Source organism: Tachysurus vachellii, chromosome 20 (assembly GCF_030014155.1).
Source record: "Tachysurus vachellii isolate PV-2020 chromosome 20, HZAU_Pvac_v1, whole genome shotgun sequence".
NCBI lineage: Eukaryota > Metazoa > Chordata > Actinopteri > Siluriformes > Bagridae > Tachysurus > Tachysurus vachellii.
The window spans coordinates 11022062-11049341 of record NC_083479.1 but is presented as its reverse complement, the minus strand read 5'-3'; the positions used below and the strand labels follow the sequence as shown (position 1 = coordinate 11049341).

The 27280-nt window shown below is 37.5% G+C and overlaps 1 protein-coding gene across 5 annotated transcripts in view; it reads left to right on the top strand.

Moving 5' to 3' along the window:
- ntm (neurotrimin) overlaps positions 1-27280 on the top strand; it is a 368272-nt gene that overhangs the window by 327641 nt on the left and 13351 nt on the right. For all 5 annotated transcript variants that reach the window (XM_060896152.1, XM_060896150.1, XM_060896151.1 and 2 more), the window contains 3 exons: positions 6329-6454; positions 25394-25528; positions 26184-26304. In XM_060896152.1, the coding sequence (XP_060752135.1) occupies positions 6329-6454; positions 25394-25528; positions 26184-26304 (382 nt within the window). The remainder of the gene's footprint in view (positions 1-6328; positions 6455-25393; positions 25529-26183; positions 26305-27280) is intronic.

Sequence of the window (27280 nt, the reverse complement as noted above, 5' to 3'; positions counted from 1 at the left end):
TTCCAGAGATGCCAATCAACCTACCATGCATGTCTTTGGACCGGGGGAGGAAACCGGAGTACCCGGAGGAAACCTCTGAGGCACTTGGAGAACATGCAAACTCCACACACACACAAGGCGGAGGCGGGAATCGAACCCCCAACCCTGGAGGTGTGAGGCGAACGTGCTAACCACTAAGCCACCGTGCCCCCCTTCTCTAAAGCTGTGCTGCAAAAAAATATTTTTGGAATGTCTTCTTGTAGAAAGTCAATGTGATTTACAAGGTGATTTTGTGTTTTTAATCCCATTTTGTCCACCATACGGTAGAGGAGATATCACTTAGCGCTCCTTGCGTTAGACGAAATATTAATCGTGCAGTGCTTTAGGGTACGTTGCCACTAAAAGATTGAGAAGCTGCTCTTAAACCTTAGAGCTACAACTACAGTTTTGCATAACTATAAAATGTATGCTATTCAACTGGTACTGGTGACCGATAGATTTATTACACAGCCTCAAACAAAGTAAAACTTGAGAGGCTAATATAATTAGCTTATGCTGTATGCTGCTATCTAGTGAATATTAAGTTGAGAGCTGACGACATGTTTGTGTAAATATATTAATATATCTGATTATTTGCTACAAGACAGGATTTTGGTGAGTACAGAGTAGGTTTAATCTGGTAAACTCTATAACTGTTCAGTTCACTGCTCCACCCACAACATGAGGCAGTGTAAGTCCTGCCCCAACAGACTTCTATTAGCATTTGTTGTATTTCCTATTTTTGACCACTTTCTTATTTGAACAGAGATCGGTTTTGCTGAAGTACTGTGTATATTTACAGCAATTGGCAGACATCCTGATCCATTTATCTTATTTATACAACTGAGTAAGTGAGGGTTAAGGACCTTGCAGGCTCAGTGGCCCAGCAGTGACAGCTTGGTAGTCCTGGGGTTCAAACTCATGACCCTCTGATCAGTAGTCCAATGCCATAACCACTGATTTACCATATCCTGTATATATGGTGGTGCATTTCTTTCACATACATTATCACATTACAAAACCTGTTTGACGCATTGCATTGCATTATTCCAGTTGGTAGATTATTCCCTTATGCACAGTGCTTGTGCAAGCTGTTAACCATCAGAATGGGGGAAAATTGTGATCTCATTGATTTTGACTGTGACATGATTGTTGATGGCAGACTGGGTTTTTTGTAAATTTAAGAAACTGCTGATCTCTTGGGGTTTCCACACACAACAGTTTCAAACGTTAACACAGAATGCTGTAAAATACCAAAAAAAAAAAAAAAAAGGGACATCAAGTAAGTGACAGTTCTGTTGTTGGAAAATGTCTTGTTGATAAGAGAGGTCAGCGGAAAGCCAGCAAGAAGGACACGGTAACTCAAATAATCACTCTTTACAACTGAAATGAGCATCTCGGAACATACAGAACATCAAACATGGGTGCGGATGGGCTACAACAGCAGAAAACCACATTAGGTTCCAGTCCTGTCAGCCAGAAACAGGTATCTGAGGCTGCAATGGGAATGTTGAAGATAAGAAAAAAATCATCTGGTCTTTTTCCAGTCTTTAGCTGGGCAGTTTTGGTGATCCTGTGCTCACTGCACCCACAGATTTCTCTCTGTGGCTGAAAGACACAGAGCCCAATGTGGTCTACTAAGGTTTCAGCCATTCCACCTCAAGGTTTGATGTATTGTGTTATTATACTTTTATTATATGTCCTGTCCTGATGACTTGAACTGGCTATTTTCCTCTGACCTTCCTCACCAACATGGAATTTCCACACACAAAAAACTCAAAAAACTCTGTCTCTCAAAATATGTTATTATTAATTTATTTGAATTGATTTATTTTTCATTAATAAACAATTTTTTAATCTCAAGACAGCGATGTGTAGGAAAATCCCTGGAGATCCATCCAGCCCCTCTGACGTCAACAACCAAACAACGTCACTAAGATCAATCTTTTTCTCCATTCTGATGATTGACGTAAGCATTACCTTAAGCCCTTATCTCTGTATTTGCATTACTGTAGAGATTGTACAGCTAATTAGCATATTAGATGTTTGCATGAATGGTCAGGTGTATAGGACTTCCTAATAAAGTGCTCAGTAAGTGTAAAATACAGCTAACTCTTAGTAAGATTTATTGCTACATTTTGGGTCTTATTAGGTACTATTTATCGTCATGGACAGCCATTCAAGACATTTGGCTGAAATGCATTCTGAATATAAATTTTTCAATTTAAGATCTTGAGCTGAAATAAGGAAAGGATTTTGTTATTGGCTGTCCTTGCACTGAATGAATAAGTACATAGACTGTAGCATCGTGCTGCTGTATTGCACTCTCTTTACAACTATATTGTTATTTCTGGCGAGGAAGTGGAATTTAGTTGGCATTAGATGAATTATTAATAGTTGCCCGTCTTTATAAAGGCTGAAACAGGATAAAACAGTTGTACTACGCTGTGTGAATACACACCCAGACAGCGATGGCAACCTTTGTTAAGATTGCAGCTTTGAAATGCAAATCAACCCCCCTCGACATTATACATATGTCATAATAACATCTGTACTCAATAGCAGCAAGTAGTGTTTGTGACATTTTCATTACTCTTTATTTTTATTGCTTCCAAAAAAAAATCTTCTCCCTGTCACATTTACCAGCTGAGTTACTTTGATAATTATGTCAACATGGAGCAGCATCTGGTTTGCTTATGAGGATGTAACTTACAATTCAAAGAATGTGTTTTTCCCGAAAGAAAACAAACCGAAGATAAATATTCACAACCTAAAGCGCTCCAACAATTAATATTCAACAAAAGCAAATCCTTCTCAACTCTTCACACTTCAGATCTTCATTTCTATTGTGGGAGTTGGTTAATAGCCTCCAAAGGATCTTCACTCTTTTTATGCAGCACAATTGCAGTCATCGATGTGCTATAAAAGCTCGGTTCTCTCTGGAGATATCGGGCTAAAGTGCACTGTCCTTTGACACTTTTTGAAACTCTGGATCATTTTAATGGAAAATTGAACAAATGGTTGATGAAATGTTTTGACCTTAAATAACACTATCTCTCTTCAGGCAAAGACAACATTAAACTTATAAGCTCCCCTGTTAAAGTTGTAATATATGAGCACCAGGTTTCCCCATGACCCAGTAGGATAAGCAGCGTGATGAATAGGTGGATATATATTTATATATTCTTGGAGATTTTTTTTTTTTACTTTTTAAATAAACTATAATAATAATATTCTTTTCTTTTCTTTTTTTCATTCCTTTGAGTGTCACTAAGAAATCTGGACAGAAAACAAACAGAAAGCCGAAACATTTAAGGTGTCAAGTTAAAACTAACTAACTAACTAACTAACTAACTAAATAAATAAATAAATAAATAAATAAATAACCAAGCAACTAGTATAATCAGACAGAAAATGACACCAACTACAAATCCAACAGAAGGTCTTCCATGTTTTTGTTCATTTATAACCGTCTATAAATCTGATGTGAATAAGGCTAGGCTCCAAATCTTCTTGTAACATGACACACTTTTTGACACACTTACTAATCCATCCTACTTTATATTAGTTTAAATATGGAACCTATAAACTATAGGTCACATCTCAAACTCCCAGAATCTTCAGCGATCTTAACCACATGTCCCAGAATTCTCAGTCCATCTGACCAGTCACATGTCCCCCCACCTCCCCTGATCACACACAACTGTTTCTTATGCACAAACCCCTGAAATAACACAGATTTTATACATTATTAAAAAAAAACTTTGTTGCTTTGTGTTATTTTGACCCATAGCCTGCAAGTTGTGTTTAAAGATCGCCTGGTTTTGATGACAAATTTAGATTTGTCCTTGTGTGTTGAGTGCTAGTGGTTTTTAAGGAAAACACTTTGAGCCTGCATTTAGCTTCCAGCCTCATGCTTGACTCTAAGCGATGAAATCATTTCATGCTTTTCTAACACATTTAAAGGCCACTAAAGATGCTAAAGCAAGAAAACTGTAACAGACAGATGCATCTTTACTGATTTTTTAAAAATGTCAACTGTGCTTTAAGCATCAGCTTATACATAGTAGCTTCCTGTGAATGCATATTTATCTTAATGAGATTGATTATGCAGTACATTCACATGACAAGATGTTTTTTATTGTCTCACTAATCCATAAAGGTTATGTGGAAGCTTTAAATGCATTCAAAGCGTCACCACATTACTAGGTTCTCTATGTTATTACTATTTAATAAAACGTTTAAAGAAGGTGTCATGTCTAAACAGAATGTCTCAAATCAAGTTCGAAATGCAAAGACTTTCAATAAATGAATAAAAGAGCTACTACAAATTATTCGATTTTTATTTAATATTTCTCTCTGCTTGAGAATGTTGTATTGAGCTTTCAAAATACGAAAGGTCCTTCGAAACCACCCTGATACGTGAAATTTCCCATGATTCCCTCTGTGTCACTCTTACTAGCCTGAAAAGACTGCGGTGATCTCTGGCCTTTTAAATATTTCCACCCACGCATGCCTGTGAGTGCTTGCAAGTATGTGTGAGAGGCTGGAACAGCTTTATTTCCATTTCAGCCCTGCACCTTTATTAGCCGCTCAGTACAGCAATATTTCCTCATGCTTAAAACACAAAGATGCTGCATTTTGTCATGGTATTAGCAGAGATGTTCCTTATGTCCCTGGGGTACAAAACGAGTAAAACAAGTGAGCAATGGTACCATTTTTAGAGGGAAAAAAAAACATTTATCAATATTTAGTTAATATATTGGCACCTTGAGGCAGGCGGAAAGGATATTGCAGCATTTCAGAACATCGCTCACAGTCCTGCCTGTGCTTTTTTATGTTTGTTTTTAAGCCAAGGACTTAAAAGGGTGTATGAGAGAGCACATTCTGGCTGCCATATCTCTGTTTTGGTTTCCAGTATATCTGGGTTATTCCACCAGGCATTTCTGAGATATGCTTTGGCAAACAAAACAGGAGCTGAGTTGAAACAAAGGTCTTGGATTCAGTCAGGTGTGGAATTGTATTGAAGAAGAGCAAGAAATGCATATTATTTATTTATTTATTTATTTAATTATTTATTTGTTTGTTTGCTTGTTTTTATTTATACATTTTATATTTATTTATTTTATTTTATTTTATTTTATTTTATTTTATTTTATTCATTTATTTATTTATTTATTTGGGTTTGTCTCAAAATAATTTTGGGATTCTGCAAGACCTGAATTCCTCCAATTCAATCCCCTAACAAACACATTCTGCACAAGATGCTCTGCATCCAAACATTGCGACTGCTCCTGTAACGAAAGTGATTTCCCAACACAGTTTGATCGGGCTACAGAGGCTCCAATATTTTTAAGCGTCAAAAAGTCTTGGGAAGAAATTCTGCACCACTACAACAATAACAAGAACACTGAAGAGACTCACAGAGGAAATTCTTAATCCACTGTTGCCATCCATATATTTGTTTCAGGGCATAATGTTAGCACAATAATACTGTTTCTATAACAAATATTTGACATGTCATATCCAAAAGGATGGTAGGAAGAGCATAAATAATAGTAATAATAAAAAAAGATTCCTGGCGTCACACAGCATGAAGGATGATTATTCGCTCTATAGCTTCAGTTCTCTTTGCAGAACACACAACCTTGCTGTCTCCCCAAAGTTATCCTTCATCCACAGTTTATAGTTTTTTATCCTGTTATCAATACTACAGAAAAAACCACAACAGGCAGTTTCCCAAGCCGGTCACATGATAGACAGTTCAGTTCTCATTCTTATTATTTCACAAAGACATAGTGTATTATTTGACTGTCAAGAAAACTTCATCTGTCATTTCTTCATGAAAATCTACACTGTGTGTACACTGACACGTCCACAAAGCAACAGACTGCATATGATGTAGTCAGGTAGTGTATGCCATACAGTGATTCTGAGACTGTAATGTTCACTTGGCATAAGTACAACCGGTACTTTTCTTTCTCATGAAGTGTGAGTGTTTGATTTTGTAAGTGTTTGCTCTTGTGCTAAAGTTTCATTGTGGTTTCTGATGTGAAATATAAGCTAAATTATATCAATACAATTCTATTTGTCTAGCGCTTTTGACAACGGACATTGTCGCAAAAGAAGCTTTACAGAAATATAAAAACTCAGACTGTAAATGATCAAATTTAAAATTCTAATTTATCCCTAATGAGCAAGCCGGAGGCAACGGTGACAAGAAAAACTCCCTGAGATGATATTAGGAAGAAACCTTAAAAGGAACCAGACTATTTAAAAAAAAAATCTATTTCTGTTCCTTCTCTTTCAGTCCCTCCAAAAATTGTCAACTTCTCAAACAGTTTGGTGGTGAATGAAGGCTCCAGCGTCACACTGATGTGTTTGGCTAACGGCAAACCAGAGCCTGCAATCAGCTGGAAAATGTTGACCCAAAAAGGTAAGAGACTCTACTTCCCTTTTTTGTGTCATTCAGTAAATATTAATATTCTCTAAAAATTACAGCTCAGTTCCGGTGCACAACAGGTCACAGCGGTGTGTGTGAGAATATTGAAAGTGTGAAAGTTTTTTTTTTTTTTTATTTACACAATATACACAATTCAATTATTTATCAAGAATAAGCTGAATAGATATCTGTATTCTAGCATCATTTAATGAGGTTTATGAATATTCCAAATTATACACCATACTTTAGTAAAGTGGTGCATTTTGGTGTCGTTTCAGTGAGATACGTTGTGTGTGGGATTGTGTGGACATTTTAGATAAACTGGGTGGTATGTTTCCTATCAGCTTGCACCACAGTGGAATCAGCACCGTCTGAGGCTTTCTGCTCCTCTGCTGCTCCCTGTGTGGCTTCACGTTATCAAGGAGAAAAATACATTTTAACGCTTAATGATTCATGCGCTTCTATTGTGTAATAGCCCACGTCTCTCTCTGACACTGTGTCAGTACAAGAATCTGGCAATTGAAATGTTAATATGACATCCATGTGACTGCCTTTTTTAAATTGTTTTTAATAATAACTCTATTATAATACAGAACAGGTGTCTGGTAGTGTTTTTTCACTTTTATTAATAGAGATCATCTGACACATTTCAAATAAAGAAAGAAAACATCATGTCCATGATGTACATAGTTACAAATGAAGAATATATAATTGATGGCATGAATGAACCTGCACACACATATAGAGCAGGATCGGTATCATACACAGTAGTATTGTCATAAATGTTCAATCAAATTCAGTATCATGGCTGATATTTAATGCAGATTCATTAGTTTGGTATTTCACTGCCTTGTAGATAGAATTTACTCTGATCCATATTTCTGAAATGCAAGAATCTTGATGAGACCAGAAGCACGTACAGTTGAGTGCAGATGAAATGAAGCATGCTACATTTTTCTCTTTCTCGTTTACTTGCATCCCAATTTTAAAATTAACCATTGTATAGCATTTGAAAATTTTAAAACATTCATTTTCAGTTACTCCGTAGTCATAAATGAAGGATTTAAAAAATATATATACAGTATATAGGATGCGGTAGCTGCTGTTTTTGATATTATCTAGTATGCAAATACACCATAATAATGAGCTGTAGAACAAAGTGGTTTGTTTTTACAAATTAAAATGTACAGGTTGTGAAAGTATTCACTCCAAATGCTGTGAATCCAATAAATGATCAGTTGCCATTTAAAGTCTTATCGTTAGTTGAATAGAGGTGACCTGTGTGTAGATAAAGCAGCAGATCAGATCAGATCTGATTCAACTCTATTGTTATTGAGCCTTGGACACGTACATAGGCCGTGAAATGCAGGTAGTTTCTGACAGGAAGCGCAAATAACGATAAAATTCAATCCAATTCAATTCAAATTTATTTGTATAGCGCTTTTAACAATGGACATTGTCTTATAGCAGCTTTACAGAAGGTAAACATTTAACAATATAAATATGACAGTACGGTACCGTAAATAACACAGTAAGTATTAGCACAAAGTAAACTCAAGTAAGTTAAGGTATTAGCACATGAAGTAAAGCACAAGATTCTCCAGAGATATCCAGCAATAATTAAGAGAACAGCATTATGAATACCAAGGATGTATCAAAACAAGTCTAGGGCAAAGTTCTGGTTATTAGAGTTTAATTAAAGACTTTTAACACCCCATGTAATATCCTAGCATCCAGTATTTAAAATGAAAAGAATACGGCACATACTGTACGTGACTCCCTAGAGGAGGTCATACACCATCAAGTCCGTGACTGGGTAAAGAGTTTCTTATTCAGAGAAACAACCAAGAAGTCAAGCATGACTCTGAAGTAGAAGGAGAAGTCTGTAGGAAGACTCTTCGACTTAAAAATCTGAATCATCACACCTTCAAAACACCATGACTACCATGACAGACACTTTTCTTAATAAGCCCAGATGTCTAGCATTAACTCCCACACTGCATCTGCAGCTAGGCTCTGCCACTGTCATGCTCAGGATTTCCAATCGCAGTCCTTGTTGAGCACTAGATGCTTATCTAAATCTGGAGCTAGGGAAGCAAGCGAGCCCATACTTTCCCGCTGCTGATGAGATTTTGCTTCTGAGTAGCAGTGATTGAACAGCCTACATCTTTTGCATATCACCTTTACATTACGATAATTCCCTGCAGGAACACCTGATATAATTGGGTGCCACCGTGTCAAAGACGGCACAGAAAGTTAATAGCAAAACAAATAGTTTAATTTGGGAAGAATTCAGAAAAACAAAAGCTTAGCATAATAGCGTGCCTTTTTTTGTAATATTACAGCAACTCTGGTAAGTGAAATACTAAATGCCTGTGATCTTTGGAGGAACCTCCTGTGCTTTTCCAAGGCAGTGATTTATGTTGCAGCTCAAGAGATACGAAAGACAATATTCCTTCTTTTTTAAAAAAAAAAAAAAAAAAAAAAAAAACGGTTTCTCTCATATATTGCAGTCCAATATGTATTCTGAAAAAACATGGGTGGAATAAGTCTTTGTACGATAAGCAGTAAGTCTTATTGTGTTCTGGGTAAGGGTGTCCGTTTATCTGATCTAGTTTTCTTACTTTCTAGCAAATTACACAAACCCTTTTTTTACTCACCTATGACTTTTTTTAACCAAACAACCAACTGTTAGATTTCTTCTTCTTGCCGCAGTATGATAAGCATTTTTCTTCATTCTAACCAGTGCTCATGGTTGTGTTAAATTGTGCATGGATCTCCCATTTGAAGCTTCATTTGACAGTTACAGGTTGTGTTTGTTTTTTTTTTTTTTTGGTCTATGAAAATTGAACATTAATATTCAGAATAAAAAAAGGTCTGCAGAGTTGAATTGGTCTTCATATAGTGCTGCAAAAACAGCCATGGCATTGAATGTTAATTCGCTATTCAATAACAACAGATGAGATATTGTAATTCTGTGAAGTGGTGTTCTTATGCAATGTGTGAGGCTCTTACAGGAGAAGGGTTTTGGTGCTAGCTGTGCTTCATATGATCAAAGCAAGTAATCAAAACTGTTTACAGCTTTAATAAATACTGGCGGTTTACTTAAGATGACTAGAAAAGACTTTTTGCTTCTAATACAAACTGGGAAATGGTGCATGAAGGCATTTTAGATTTGTACAAGGAGGGAAGAGGATTATACTTGTTATTTTATAATCTTCATAATATTGCTTTGCTGCTGGACATAGAACAAGGTCAATACTAATAATACTAATTGAGGAACTGTTAGTAATTTATCATTGCACATGTTTAATTGGTTTGCATAAGACACTGATTTTTAATGATGCCATTTGTGTCTGCAAGGCTTGGCTGCTAAAGCACTATTACATTAGTTAGCATTAGAGTTTGGGTTCATTTAGATGAAGGCAAAGCACTGCAGTTTTTCTTGTGTGTGTGTGTGTGTGTGTGTTATTTTTTATGAAGTCCTGATAGTGTTAATCTAGTCTATAGCTGTATAATGAGATTTCAGCGCAGTTGCCGTGTTTGTGAGTTTAGCAGCTCATTTCGGGGGCCAAATGATCCCTGTAGCAGGAATGCTATAATCTACTAGTACAGCTCTGCTCTACTGAGCTCTCTGTCTCTCTCTTTTGCTCACTTTCTCTCACTCTGTCGCTCACTTTCTGTCTCTCTCTCTCTCTCTCTCTCTGTCTCTTACTGCCCGTTTGTCTGCCCTCGGCTTTTTGTACCGACTTCCACTTTCATTATTTATCTTTCCTTCCCCGTTTTTTGGGATGACAAAAATAATAAAGTGAGAAATAAATATATATCCACAGGGTGGAGGCGATTGATGATACAATGGCCTTGTCTGCGTGTTGGACAGTCCTGACTCATTGCAACAACACACTGGCTCATGATAGATCCGCAGCTTAAGGGAGTTTAACTGGGTCTGAAGATCACGGTAGTATATGCTACTATATACATAAGGAATAAAACTCGACAGGAACATCACTGTTATAGGAAAACGAAGACGCAAAGACAACGTGACGTGATACGCAGGGCATTGTGTAACTGTGCAACTGTGCCTTTCTTCTTAAACCAGAGCAATTTGCCAACAATTGTACAGTTTATATATTTATTTTAATAAAAATGACATGTTGTACTTTTATCTGTTTGCATTTAAAGCGGTGGATTGCGGACTTGTGAGACACTGATTTTTTCCTGCTTTCAATTTATCAATAAAAAAAAAGATTTAGCAATTTAATCATCCAGAACCTAAAAACCTTCAGAGCCTAAAAACGACAGGAAAACAAGGATTTCCAGCCAGCATTTGAGCTTTAAGGATTGCATGAGAAGGAAAATATTATCAGTTGTGCTCTATCAGGAAATGCTTGCAGCAACAGTAATCATTACAACTCAGCGGGATGGTGGATTTTTAGGTGATTCTGCAGTACTGTACAGTAAACAATGCAGTAATTACAGTAGAGTTTTAACTGAATCCTTAAAAAAACGCTTGCCCTGTGTTCAGATGGTCAGAGATTTCAGTCTGGATCCGCTGTTCCGCAGTGATTAAATACATCTGAGCTCTGACCTGTACAGGAGAGATGAAAACCAAAAGTGCAATGTTTATATATGGAAGTGATGGAAGTGGCTTGATGAGGTCACCAGAGAATTGCCAGACTGTTTCATGGTGACAGAAAAGCTACAATAACCCAAATAATCACACTGTATACTCTGTGTGGTGAGAAGCAAAGCATCTCAGAATGCACATGTCGAAAATTGAGGCAGATGAACCACAACAGGCATGTTGTGATCATGTTGGGTTTCAGTGGGGCATCACCAAAACTCGACAGTTAAAGACTGAGAAAGTATAGACTGGCTTTGTGGTGGAGTTGGTATAATGGTGTGGGGAATGTTTCTTTGCCACACTTTGGACCTAACAATCAATCAATCAATCACTCAATCATATGAATGCCACAGAATCTCTGGGCCTTGTTTCTGAAAATGTGCATTGCTTCATGACAAAAATTGACCATCTTCTAATAGCTACCCACAGCATGATAATGTGTGTCATGGCAGCAAAAGTCGATTCATATGTTTCATGAACATAACACTGAGTTCAATATTCTTCAGTGATCTTCCCAGGTGGAACAGGAGTTTCATGGATAGATCTCCAGGAATTGTGGGATGCAGTCACATGCATAAGGACCAGAATCTCAAATGTTTCTTGTCTATTCTGTGCCATAAAGAAACTAAGGCACTTTTTTTTTTTTTTTGAGAACAAAGTGATTCCCTACCCATTATTATGCTTGGAGATTTTTACATAAATGCACTCAGAACATCTACATTTACCACAGAAACTGAGGTTTCCACACGGCTATTCAAGACTAGGTAAATCTGATAAAAGGAGGGGGCGGAGCTTCAAGGATGTGCCATTTAATATCAGAGCATTCAAAACTACTGCACAAATCATTCCAGATTAGTATTTCGAACGGTTTATCTTTTATTTGTATTTAGGAGGATTTATTTGAGGGATTTTCTTGGCGTATTTTTGCATGAAAACTCCCACTAGCATACTGTGTTTTTTTTTTTTTTTTTTAATTGGGAGCACCTACGCAAAACATGTAATGACTAGAAATTGTGGCAGTATAAAATCATATAAAACCATATGAGTAAATTATGTTGCACAAGCCTAGTGGAAGAGCTCCGATTCTTTTCCTCACATTATAAAAAAAAGTTAAAAAGTGCAGGATTTAACTCTGACACAGGATCTAACTCTCATATGTTACGTAGTATATGTAATATAGTTACAAATTGTTATTTGGTTTTTCTTTAAAGAAATTTTTACCACAGCAACAGTTATACATTCTCTTTTATTATTCAGGTTAAAAAAGTGTGATTTGCACTGTGGCATAAAATCATTAAGCTGTTAGTTGATGTCTCACTCAAAGAAAGATAGATGCATTTCAAAAGAAAGTGAATCTTTTGCTTAATTGCAAGCTCAGTTCCGAAAGTGTACAAAGTGCATTGTGTAAATAACAATTCTTGGACAGTTCTTAAAACCCCAACACACTGTAGTTCATAAGTAATCATGGTTAATGATGTGGAAGTATGTGATTCTGTGGTGATTTAATGAGTATAAAAATGGCCATTTGTATCTATTCTGAGTTGCCAGTTTATTAGTTGAACTATTCTGCATGAATTTGTCTCCGTTTGGATTCTACCATATGCTGGCTGCATTGTGCTGGAAATTGTGCAGTGGGAGGCAAACAACTCGTTGAACCTCATCGCAGAGATACTTGATTGGTTTGTGATCCAGAGACTGTCCAGGTCACTGAAGCAAACTCATCACGTTCCTGGAAGTGCCGAATACCCAGGCGCATCCTGTGATATGGTATACTATCATAGAAATCCAATAAAAAAATATATCCATTCAAGTAAGGATAAAATACTTTAATTCAGCTCACCTGTATTTGTTTAGCTCTTATATCAGTGGATATTGCCACAAAGCAGCTTTTTAGAAATATATAAAGTCAATGCGTTCGTCTTTTGATTTTTTTTTTTCACCTTCAACGCTTCAGATAAGAATCTTTACACAATAAGCTTTTGTCTGTTCAAGTGAAAGTGCTGCATTTGTAATTACATTATGAGCACCTGTGCTGAAAGTCTCCTTTGATCTGCAATATGTTTTCTTCTATAGGGTCTTATTCTGTAGTACAGTTGTGGTAGTTTTATTTCATTGTGCAGTAAGTAATGGAACACCAGGTGGGCATGGTGGTGTAGTGTTTAGGACATTCGCCTTGCACCATCGGGGTTGGGGCTTTGAGTCCCAGCTTCACCCTGCATGTGTGGAGTTTGCACGTTCCCTCTGTGGTTTTGGGCTTTCCTCCAGATCCTCCAGCTTTACTCCCCCAATCCAAAGATGTGTTGCACGCTGCCTGCCGTCTCTAAATTGGGTGTGTGAACTTATGCCTTTGTGCCCTGTGACAGCTTGACACTTTGTTCAGGGTGTTCTCTGCCTCGTGTCTCCGGTCCCCTGGGATAGACTCCAGGCTTCCTGTGACCCTGTGTAGGATAAGCTGCACTAAAAATAATGTATTGATGGCAATCCTTGAAAGGGCTGTCAGCTACTGTATTTGCACAATGCTAGAATCAGTATGCCTTTCATTAACTACCCTTTTAATGCCAGGCACCTTTAATGCCTGTTTTATTTCCAATTTCTTTAGTTAATTAAGCATTAACTGTACACATTGGTTTGCCTGATTTGTCACATGCCATATGTAAGATTCATATGAGCATATGGTTGAACCTAACACACTGGCAAATCAGCTTATTAAGCAAATCACAGCACTATAGAAACTCATTTGCAGGAATCCACTGTATGTGTTATTGTACATCCGAAAGAAACGATATCACCTTTGCTCTGATTTCAACATATGCAATAGCTGTGGAGCTCAAGTCTGACTATTTGTATAAAAGTTTTGTATGGTTTTAAACCGAGGTGCACTTATCAGAAGAAGTGATCTCTGATAAAGCCAGCATTATATTCAAAGTAACACTTACTTACTATACACCATTTGTCTGATTTTGTGTCCAATTTTAGTTTTTTTAGGTGGATAATACAATAATTCCTTATACCTGTCTGTGCACTGTATATAGACTTTTTTAGATTTTGTTGTCACATTGTCACTTCAGTTATCAAGCTGCATACACAGGAATTTACTTTTATATAAATCCTTTGCAGGAGCACTTACAGTAGAAGTGTGGTCATGAAAAAAATCAACATTAATATCCTATGAAAGCTGTTGCGTTTGTGTAAATTTATTCACAGTGAGACGCTTTAATATGAACCGTGATTGATCAGCTTCAAATCATATAATTGGTGCTAAGTTGCTGCAATTTCATACATAGATTATGTCGTCACTTAAGTTTAAGCCACTTACAGTATTTCTTTTATTTGTGTACAAATGTAATTCTTTGGAAATACATTTTTTTTTGGTCGAAATTACTTGAAATGAAAGAAGACAACCCAGGCCAGGCTTTATATGATTAATCAATAGTATTTTTATCGCAGGATAGATTTATTCAACAATTTTGCTTTGGCAGCCTTTTAGCTTTATTCATAATACCGTCGAATCCAGAGCAGCTTCCAAGCTGAATGGCCATTGTGCCATAGGTTTCTTTATCCTTTATCCAAACTACTGCAATTTGTGCTTATAGATTTAAGTTTATTTAATGCTTAATGTACAGTCTTGGTGCTATCAGTGTGTACATACTGTATGATGATTGATGAACGGCTGTATTAAGCCGTGTGATGCTCGTGCATGCACAGAGGAGTAGGATTTATCCGGGAGTCAGATTCGGTACAGCACCGGAAAGGTGAATCTGTGAATATGATTGAGATGAAATTTAAACAGTTTTACTGAGTTAAATTCTTTTTATCAATTTTGTACATATTCTATTAACCTTTAGGTGAGCTACGTGTTGGAGACCCCTGGTGTAGCCAATACACTGCGGTTTTGAGCTGCATTACTGGAGGTTTTAGTGCGCCCTGAACTTTACTTGACCCGCTTAGTCATCATTTTGACATGTTCAGCTCTGTGAGATTTGTCATTTATGCAGTTTGTGGATATAGAAATGTAAATCAGCTGCACTGTGAAAGTGCTTGGTAATCTACAGGAGGTATTTATCTAAATATGGATGTAAGGAAATTACAGAACGTTTACAGAAAGGTTTGTAAATTACATTAGTTACAGAAAGGTTTGTAAATTACATTAGTTACAGAAAGGTTTGTAAATTTAGCTGAAATGTGAAGTTCACTGTATTTTACACAAAAAAAAAAAAAATACAGAAAATTTATTAGAAAATAAAGGCTTTGTTAGTGGATATAATCAGAGATTGACACAGAATTCATAGCTGTAGAGATTTCCCCCACTTCCATGTTTTTCTTGTGTTAACCAATAATAATTTTGTTGTTCAAATGTCTCAACACTTCCTTGTTTCAGCTACTTGTTTTATTGTGTGAAGACCGAATATCCACTATTGTCAAGTCTTCCTGTCAGTGAGCCTCATTTATCAATATTTCAGTAAAGTTTGTGTTTAAATGTTCATTCAAGCTTAGAGGAACCAAAAAAAAACCTCACCAAATTTATGAAAGTTTCAGAATCACTGATTTTCTTCGTATTCACACGTGTATCTTGATGAACCAAGAATCATTTGCAAATTACCAGGCGTGTGTTAGGCTCGGCCGATTTGCATCCGGCGATGTGCGACACTCCATAAAATAGCAAAACTCACAGTGTTGAAATAAGGACTAAACAAAAAAGGTAGAAGTGAAAGTTATTTAGACCCATGTTTGTGCCAATAAATATGCATATCATTTAACGGCATAACAGCACCTGAAAAAAGGTTTCGAGTTTAGAGACAAATTGCAGAAAAGGTTATGTGTGAATGAATTGAGGTGAAAAGTAAAATGTGGCATGAAAACAAAGGAGAAAAGATCTACAGCAAGCACATCACACAGGGAAACGTGATTTTTCTTTGGTTATAATTAAAAGGTTTGTTTTATTGGTCTTCCATGTTTAACGTTTTCATTGACCTAGTGAACTAGCAGGGAGAGGTTTATTACTAGAGGCTATAAAGCACTTGTACATAATGGAAACGTAAGTAAATAAACAATTTAAACTTGCCGGCATATCAGTGCAATAATCCATGTAAATTGTAGTTTTATAGTTTCAACTGTAGTTTTGAGGTTTTTATTAGTTAGTAATCTAATGTGTACATTTACAGACACTCCGAAGCACGAGGAGTATACCAACTTTTTTTTTTTAGTTGTTGTTGTTGATTTAAATTGAAGGATCTTCACTAGTCCCAATTTTCTTATGTAAATGCCCTCATAGATGATTTACAGATAAATCTGTTTGTCTCCAGCTTGATAAACGAGGCCCAGTAAGATCAGGGAACTGAGTAAATGCATATCATTTCTCTTCTCCGTCTACCGTGTGTGATCAGAGTGTGATCACATCTCGCCTCAGCTGCAGATGCAGTTATTCAGCATCCCTCCTGCTCTGGAGCATCCTGGGATGTGTTAGTGTGAGTACATGTGTAGTTGTGTATGTGTGAAAAAGAAGTTGAATCTGTTCAGGCTGTCCCCTGAGTCCTGTGGGATAGACTCCAGGCTCAAGCGTTATAGAAGATGGATGGATTAATAATAATAACATTTGCCTAAAATTTATATGTATAAATTTCACCAGCAGGTTTGTTCTGTGATTGACATGTGTGGAAGTTTATAAGGCACAAGGTTATCACAGACTGACATTCTGCGTCACTATCTAATGCTCCATGCTTATTTTGTTGACAAAATAGTGATGAAAAATCCCTATTTCTGACTTAGGCATGCTTTATACTTCTGTGAGCATCTGTGAGAACGTCAATCGTTGTGTGTGGACGTACATCTAAGTATAAATTGTCAGTTTTGCGTGTAATCTAAGTTTGTAGAGTAAGGGGGCAGTGTGGCATGAACCAACCAGAATTTAGAGGGAATTAAATGCGGAAGAGAAATCCACAATTCTAGCAGTTGAAGAATGGTGGGTGGATGGTGGATCTTTACTTGGAGCTTTAGTTAAATAAAAAAAGTAAAGTATGTGATCAAGTGCAAGTTTTATCTTGGAGGTCAAAAACAGCCATTAATATATTAAGAGCATGAATAGAGCTATTGACATGTTTTTAAAAAGGTTATGATTTGAACATTTTCAACAGTTACGTTCACAAGGTTTGCCAGAAAGCTTCACATTGAGACTAGTTGTGAGCTTCGGGAGTGAATAAGTAGTCACACAAGTGCAACTTGCTTTACTTTCATGCTGAGCTTGAAAGGCACCAAGTATGAAGCTTGCGGGTATATTTGCCAGGTTTCCCATCCAGACTACATTTCAAAAACAGCATAAAAGTTCTAAAACTAGCTCAAAAAGTTTGCCATTGGACAAGGGACATTTTACTCCTTTTCCTCAGCCTTAGTTAAGAACTATTAAGTATCATTAATGTTAATAGTGGGGGCACGGTGGCTTAGTGGTTAGCACGTTCGCCTCACACCTCCAGGGTTGGGGATTCGATTCCCGCCTCCGCCTTGTGTGTGTGGAGTTTGCATGTTCTCCCCGTGCCTCGGGGGTTTCCTCCGGGTACTCCGGTTTCCTACTCCGGTCCAAAGACATGCATGGTAGGTTGATTGGCATCTCTGGAAAATTGTCCGTAGTGTGTGATTGCGTGAGTGAATGAGTGTGTGTGTGTGCCCTGCGATGGGTTGGCACTCCGTCCAGGGTGTATCCTACCTTGATGCCCGATGACGCCTGAGATAGGCACAGGCTCCCCGTGACCTGAGGTATTTCGGATAAGAGTGATATGAGTGAGAGTGAGTAATGTTAATAGTACTGCATAATGTTAACTCTGCTGGGGTGTCTTTAAATAATACTTTATTTAATTTTAAACACATTACAGCTCTTAAATGAACAGTCTACATCCATCCATTTTTCTGAAAGACTTATCCTACACACGGTCATGGAGAGACGGTTTTATCACAAGGGGCTCAGGGCACAAGGCAGGGGACAACCTGTGCCAATCCATCACAGGGCACAATCACAGACACAATTACATCCCCATTTACACACTACAGACAATTAGACGCCAGTCAGCCTACAACACATGTTGTAGGACTAAGGAAAGTCACTGGAGTACCCAGAGGAAACCTCCAAAGCACAGGGACAAACTCTACTCAAAGGACCAAGCTGGCAGGTGAATCCCCAATCTTGTAGGTGCATGGCAAACATGCTAGCTGCTAAACTATCATTTCTTAGCCTTAGTAATTAAAAGAAAAATATTTTCGGACAATTATACAGGTATTATAATGAAACGCAGCTTAAAGGACCCCGTTTTGACTAGCAGCCGCACATAGTTTGCATTCATAGTAATTAATAAAATAATGGTAATAAAAAAATAAAAACAAAAACATACAAATGTGAATATTTGAGTCAACAAACAAATACAGGCACAAATAAAGATAACAACATTGCATTACATTTCTAATATATAGTCTAAAGGTAAATGAGAACAAGTTCTGTCTACAGATGGAATTTATCATTACCATCAGCTCTCAGAGACTATATTGTTGTTGCCAAGAAATAAAAATATCAGCACTATGAATCAGAACAACATATAAAATCTTCAGTCTGTGTTTAACAGTGCTTACAATTGGCTATAATAGTGGGGGGAAAAAACTAAAAAAAAACCACAGTGTTTGATTCTTCATCTTTTCTTTGCATGAAGGAGCATGGAATCAGTATTGATCTGAACTTGATCCAATCAAACGCAGACTGTGGACATCACATCAGTGCGAGTCTTTTGATTGTCTACAATCAGAATGTAACCTGGACTTTTCCTTTTCAGCTTTTTGCTTTCTGCTTTTTTTTTTTTTTTTTTTTTTTGCAATGCAGTGTTTTACTGTACACCAGGACACCCAATCTTAAAAACACTGGCCTTGCAGAAGCTGAGAATATGAACATGGAGCATTTTAATGTAGCATTGTAGTGCGTTGCTAAATCCAAATCATGAATTGTCACACCTGTAAGTCCCCTCTCTTTGATATGATCCTGGATGGCAACCATGAAGTACTCAGAGAATGGAAATAAATAGTCTCGTTTCAACAATCACTCCTGTGTGATTGAAGAGACTCTCTGATGCACCTGCTGCCAATGCTCCATATTTATCTTGTGTTTGACAGCATATTGGATGACTGTGATACATTCTCCATGAAAGATCCCTTAATTTACTCTGCCCCTGCAGACACCTACAGTGGTATGTGCTTTTGCTGAAATGTACAGACAGACAGACAGACAGACAGACAGACAGACAAAAAGATATATATATATATATATATATATATATATATATATATAGATAGATATATATATATATATATATATATATGTGTGTCTGACTATCTATCTGTCTGACTATATCTATATATATCTATCTATAGATAGATAGATAGTCAGACAGACAGACAGACAGACACTGTAGATAGATAGATAGATAGATAGATAGATAGATAGATAGATAGATAGATAGATAGATAGATAGATAGATAGATAGATAGATAGATGAATTTATGACTGGGGTTAATAGAAACTGAATATAAAGCATCAGTTAGATCACTGTGGCTAAGCTCACTAATAATGCAGGTTTATGTATTAAATTAATGAAGGAATCCAAAAGTCATAATTTAAAATCTGATATTAAAGAGACTAATCTGTCTCTTCGGTTTCAATTAGCTGCCCATGCTACCTTTGACAGAGCTGAGACGTTGCACTGAATATAATTATGTATAATATATATTATATATAATATATATGTATATATCTGAGTTTCTGCCCCCCGGTTGGTCCAGCAGCAGGATCCCACACTCTTATTGCCGCAGCTTGGGTTCAGTAGCAGGGAATTAACCCAGCCACTGAGGGATTAACTCTCAGTGCCAGGTCTGGATAAAATGGAAGGGTTGCATCAGGAAGGGCATCCGGTGTAATACCTGTGCCAAATCAAATATGTGGACCAGATGATCCTCTGTGGCGACCCCAAACCAGGAGCAGTCAAAATAACAACCACATATCTGTATGAGCCTTACATGTTTTATTTATTTATTTATTTTTTTAATCTGTTCTTCTATTACAGACAGATTCTTGTTATTTTTAAAAGTTAGATAAAGAAAAGATGCTTCTTTCATATTTAGGCATCTTGTCTCTGAAGGCCAAGCCTTGTATCATGAATACTAAGAGTCAGCTTTGACAGTGATCTTAGTTTTAAAAAGCAAGCCTGTAAAGCCTGCAACATAGCATACTGTCACCTCCGTAATATCTCTGAGGCTCTTGACATTTTTTCTCGGCTGACAGTAAGGAACTTTTACATGCTTTTTGTGTCACCTAGACTGGATTACTATAACACTCTCTTATCCGGCCAGAATGCTACTGCCAGAATCCTGACATGTACCAGAATGAGAGATCATATTTCACAGGCTCTTAAATCTTTTTATTGGTTATACCTGTATTGATTTGAAGATATTTTTATTACATTTTTCACACCTTCATGGTCTTGCCCATCACTTTTCAAAAAAAAAAAACAAACTTTGATATTGTCTAACTGTATCATTTGGGTTATTAAACAGTCTGATCCTTGATATACGCCTGATGGAGGAAACAGGGAACTTTCTAGCTTCAGATTTTACTGAAATTTCAATATAAATATCAAAATATTGTCTGTAGCAGAAATGATTGTCCCATCATTCAGTTATAGTTTCTCCAGATCACAAATCAGTCAAATAGGTTTATATTAATGCATTTGCTTTTATATTATATTTTATAATATATTATCAGTATAATATTCATATAGTGGACTTTCAATGGAATATTAGTGCAACAATAAATGGATTACTTATGTACCGTTATTGTTTAAGTTTCTTAAGTCTATTGTTAAATTGTCAGAAATTAATATTTTTAAAGTTTTTTTAAAGCGTCAGCACTTTGTAACTTAATTTTTTCTCTGTGGAAACTCCTTCAGGTTGGAAGAATGTCACATTTTGTGGAAGAAGCAGCAGCATTTTATTTATTTATTTGTTTGTTTGTTTGTTTATTGGGGCACGGTGGCTTAGTGGTTAGCACGTTTATCTCACACCTTGAGGGTTGGGGGTTCGATTCCCGCCTCCGCCTTGTGTGTGTGGAGTTTGCATGTTCTCCTGTGCCTCAGGGGTTTCCTCCGGGTACTCCGGTTTCCTCCCCCGGTCCAAAGACATGCATGGTAGGTTGATTGGCATCTCTGGAAAATTGTCCGTAGTGTGTGATTGCGTGAGTGAATGAGAGTGTGTGTGTGTGTGCCCTGTGATGGGTTGGCACTCCGTCCAGGGTGTATCCTGCCTTGATGCCCGATGACGCCTGAGATAGGCACAGGCTCCCCGTGACCCGAGGTAGTTCAGATAAGCGGTAGAAAATGAGTGTGAGTGAGTTATTTGTTTATTTGTTTGTTTGTTTGTTTTTAACAGAACCCAATTTTAAGCAAAATAAAATCTTATCTAAAGCTATCTATCTGATCTGTAATCAAAAACAATTCATCACTGATTACTTTTTTCTTTACAAAGATATACAGTATATATGGAGTTATGATAGAGCAACATTGCAGTTCGTGTTTTTTTGTACCTCAATTAAGACAGTGTGTCACTAAATTAGGGTCGCAGCAACACATCAACGTCTAAATGCAAGTAAACTACAAACAGTTGCCTGGTTTATTTCATATCTGAATCTTCATCTAATGATCCTGTGCCTGTGTCAGATCCAGTAAACAGTGCAGCTAGATGTTATTGGAGTTGTAAGGCTTGGTGTGGTAGCCTTATAAATGGCATGGATCACACTAAATCAGAAGCACTCGAGATCCACACAAAACCCTGCTATGATTTGCCAGACTCTCCAAAAGCCTGCCTGAGTTGGCTTTGTCACCACTTTAATGTCTGGAATAGGGAGGGGACAAGAGCCATTAACAGAGGCCACTTCCTACAGCTAGGAACCAGCATGCTGGTCTAAAAAATTGATGAGCGGATGTAGGCACGCTGGGCTAAAATGTGCTCAGAATTGTGTAGGAACAAAGATGTGAGCATTGCGGCATTGGAAAGATAAAATAGACACGTGGGTGCCATTACACAAGTCAAACCCTGAGCTCCTGTCTTTAACCATTTACTATCTCTGGCAGATAAATCAGCTTGTAAGCATGCAATAGAGAGGTTAACCCTTTGGTTATGGGGATACTGTGTGACAGAACTGTAGGCAGATATTACAACCTAAAGAAAACTAATCAAATCAGACGAACATAAGCATTGGTGCAAAATGACACATGGAATCTGGAATCACTGTGAGATATCTAATGAGCCTAACCACAATATAGCTACTTCCGATCAAGCCAGGCGGCTTAACCAAAAAATTGGTGATCTTGGAAACACATTGCTGTTTATCTTTGGGAATAATATGCTGTAGCAATTTCAGAAAACAAATTCTGCTCTTCAGGCAGTTATGAAATGATGTGGAGTTGGTTTGGTCATTGAGGGCTTATGTGGCACGATAACTCTAAATTCTTGGCAAAAAAAAACGTTTCCAACAGCGTCTCATCAGCATAGCGGCAACAGAACAGGGAAATAAACAAGACTTAAACATTCAGGCCAAAAGAAGTTCAGGACATCTGTTTTTATTGCTGTTGTAGATACACAGAGGAAATGTATCAGAGGTATTTCTTTGTAGTTTTCCTACAAAGAAATACAGCAGATGTGGGTTTTAATCAATATTCAACCCATTACTTTGTATGATCTGTGAATCCCAGCGAATAACACAGAAAAGAATTATGCAGTCAGTTTGGTGAAATCATTTTTTTTTTTTATAAACTGGTACAGATTAAAAATATTTCCAAATATGAGGGCAGACTAGATCACCTGGCTGTGATGTCTATAAACTGATGTTTTTCCACAAATTGGATTTTAGTAGTCTAATCAATGACATTTGACTGGGTTGACTGGGTTTGATTTCATAGTGAACTATGAGAGTACTAGAGAGTTCCACAAATAGACTTGAGAAAACAATCAGTCTCTTAGTTAAGGTTTAGACAACTATGTTTAGACTGACCATGTGGTCCCAATCCTACGTCTCTGTGAGAAAGAGGTCTTCTGCTGAGGGATAGAATAAAATAGAGGGATGAGTAAAATTTAGTGCTAATGCTTCCTTTATGCATTCTCCAATGGCATAAGTTTCTGGTCATCAACAATAGGGCAGTAGCCCAGTGCCATGCAGGGGTAGTACAGAAAGCTTGGCTTTACCATTCAGATTTAGGTAAAGAGCAGGAATCTGCATTTTTTTTTTTTCTGTCTTGGGGAAACAGTCTGAAAGAAATGGAAGAGAACTGTAAGAGATTTTACCTCCAGGATATGGATGGATTATTATAAGCTGGCCAGAGGATATCCAGCACAATGGTGATGAACGGACTTGGCGATGAGAAATGAGATTCCTCTATCTGTGATCAGAGCTATGGTGATCTTATTTCTTTACCCGCTAGACTTCTCTTCAATGTGTGAGTACTTAACCGGAACAACAAAGATTCTTAACTGCCATGCATCTTCATATAAGAATTTGCCAGCTACCCAGGAGTTTACAAGAACTTGAAAATATTTGGGAATCATGGGATGAGCAAATGAATAGTTTGCACCTTTTCTTTTCTATTAAGTGTGGGATGAGAAAGCTCATGTGGGTAGTGGATATTGTTCCATTAATAGTACATGCAGAGTTCCTCCCTCCTGTAATATTATGTCCCTTATGGACATCTTATCATTGCTTTATATTGCATCACTTTCTGATTTGCATTCAACCTAGGTAGTCATGGTTTGATACTGGGCAGGAGACACCTGGCTCTCATCAGATTATTGGTAGGAATGGTGAGCAGACTGACCTACTTCAAGGTGAGCTGTTTGTTCCTGCAGATGATTTCAGTTTCGAGAGAATCATTGAGGTATCAACAAAAATGCACTTTTCAACAGGTTTGGTCCAGCAACTTTAGCTATGAGCTATGAGGGTACAGAAACTGGTGCATAGGATGCATAGTCAGCTGCTGAAAACTTCCCAGAATGCCTTAGCCAAAAAGCTTTGCTGTAGGGCAGTTGTAGCTCATATAGCACAAAGGTTGGTAAAGGGTAGCACCCCAGTGCAGTCTTATCAGTGCTCTTCTAATAAGCAGAGGTATAGTCTGGGATATTTTGTTGATATCTTGGGAATGGATAGGAGAAAACACTGTGTGTTGAAACCCTTACATTTTCATGAAATCTGCTGTACATCTCAGGCAGGACTATGCAGGGTTTATGCATACTTACTTTCAAGTTTGTGACTTGTGAGCAATGAGTCATGAGCAGATCCCCTAGTGCTATGGCTGCGGGGGAAATGGTATGACAGTGAGCTCCTCTATAGCCACAGAGATTTTCTGGATTTGCTGACCATTTTTTCTAAGAAGAAAACATGAACATTTGTAATTCTTATGTAATAATTGTCAAATTCAGGAGTTAGGATCAATATGCCAAGGTTTTATGGAGGCACAAACAACATGTCTGCACAACATATTAATCGCAGTCTAATACTCATCATGGTAAGGAATACAATTTACCCCAAGCTTTTGATTCGTTGCTGCTGTATACCTGCCTCATTGTTTAATGGACAGTTATACAGGTGTTCAGAATAAAGTGGTCCTTTGCAGGTTCCCTCTCAATACATCATAGCAGTGTAATGATTGTTGTATACAGATAGAGCTTGTTCTGTAGCTGCTGTGTCTGTTCTGTTTGAGACTTGTCATAAGCTGAGTCTCTCCCAGGTGTGAGATGATGTCTCTCACATTGAAGCACATTGAATCTAGCAGGCTGCATTTCAGTCTGAGACAGAACCAGGGATTTTGTAATGCTTTTGTTTAAGTCAGCATTGTGCATCTTCTTGGGGTTTGACAAAGATTGAAACGTATGATGTTTTGGATCCATATTTGCGTGTTTGTCTGTTTTTTAAATAAAAAATACTGAAAAATAGTCAAGTTATCACAAACTTTTAAGGGAAGATATCGTAATTTTGCTCTGTAAATGCAAAAAGGAATCTTATTTTCAGCTGACATTACACAAGTACCGTATCACACATTGTTAGATTTAGTGCAGCATGTATAAGAGTATGATGTAATTTTGATGCACACATACTGCATCTGAAATGCAGACGTGTGTTTTCATGTGTTTGCTTACTGGTTCTTTCATTAATGCGTATGATTAATGCCTCAGAGTTTTTCACCTACAAAAAAGATCGCGATCAGAACTGATCTTTCTGTTTTCTGTCACGTCTTATAAAGGAGACGATTACATCGATTCAGAAGACGAGTATTTTGAGATCCCTTCCATCAGCAGAAACAAAGCAGGAGTGTACGAGTGCACAGCAGCCAACGACATCGCCGTCGACAGAAAGACAGTGAAGCTGGTGGTCAACTGTGAGTGCTTGTTCTTTGTTCACACAGGCTCCCTCTAAATGACCTATGTCAAATGCTTGGTAAAAGTAAAGCAACAGTAACAATTATGTGAATTGTACTGAGTAGAATAAACAAGTGAAAAGTAAAAAAATACTTTATCTTTCATGCACACACACACACACACACACACACACAAACACACACTAATGTTGTTAGATGAAAGTATGAAAATTAAGTTTTATGTTGCTCTGAGTATAATAATGCATAAAAGATAAATTTGTAGCATGTATGACTGTTCTTATTACACTCATAACTGTCAAGGGACGCGGGGGTAAAAACGGACCCAAATGCAGGACAGCTTAACAGAAACAGGATTTAATGACTTAAAAAACACTAAACAGGACAAAGAGAAACCAGACGAGGACAACAGAAGACGACGACAACAGGATTCCATGCTGCACAAGGAAACGCGGCTCAATTAAAAAATACCAATGATAATTATGACACATGAGGGACAGGTGTGCAAAGGCGGGGAGGAAAAGACAAGGGCGGGGCAGAGACATGAACAAAGAACATAAACAAAAAGGCACATGGCCAAAGTCCGGGCAGAGTCCTGACAATAACAGGTGTGTGTGTGTGTGTGTGTGTGTGTGTGTGTGTGTGTGTGTGTGTGTAGATCCTCCCACCGTGTTTGAAGGTAGAGATGTGGGTGTCTCTCTGGATCACACTGGGGTCTTGACGTGCGAGGCAGATGCTGTGCCAAAGGCAGATTTCGAGTGGTACAGAGATGACAGAAGGTAAATGGAAAAAATACTTTTGCTTTAACCTCTTAGTGCTGTTGAGGTCTTTTATGACATTTTTGAGAAATTTCTGAGAAATCTGTGAGAAATGACATTTTTGGGGCAGTGGTGGCTCAAGTGGTTTATGCTCTGGGTGGAGGATCGGGGTTCAAGCTCCAGCACTGCGAAGCTGCCAGTGTTGATTCCCTGAGCAAAGCCCTTAACCCTCTCTGCTTCATGTGTGCTGTATCATGGCTGACCCAGCGCTCTGACCCCAACCTCCAATGTTGGGATATGCGAAGAAGGTACCTCACTGTGCTGTAATGTATATATTAAAAAATAATGGTTTTCTTTTGCTTTTCTTATGAGGATCATAAGTGTGCAATCAGCAGATACATACAGTACGTGCCCTCAATAAGCAAGTGTGATTACAGTTCCCTGTTCCCTGTAAAAAACATATTATTTAATATTTAGATCAGTACATTTGAGTTGTATTTGAGCCCTGATGTTGTCATGAACGCGGGATAAAACAGACCCAAATGCAGAATAGCAAAAATAAACGGGGTTTAATAACAAAAAGACACGAAACATAACACTGACTAGCGACAGGACAACAGGACAAAACAACAGTAGATTAGCACAGTTAAATAGACAAAGGTAATAACAGTGGAAAACAGGTGTGTGGAGACGGGAGGAGCAGACAACGGCGAGGCAGACACGTGACGAGGAACATAAACAAATGCACATGGCCAAAGTCCGGGCTAAGTCCTGACAGATGTATTGTGTTATTTTATATAATTCCAAAAAGCAGTAATAAATGGGAATTCATCTGGTTAGAGATGGTATATTGGTATACCATAGAGATGGTATACAGTGTTGCCACTGCAATAAAAATTCCACCTGTCATTAGCGGTACACATGTTTATATGTTTGGCAGATGTATTACAGAGAAATGAAAGGAAAAGTTGTATTAAATGTCAACATTACTGAATAT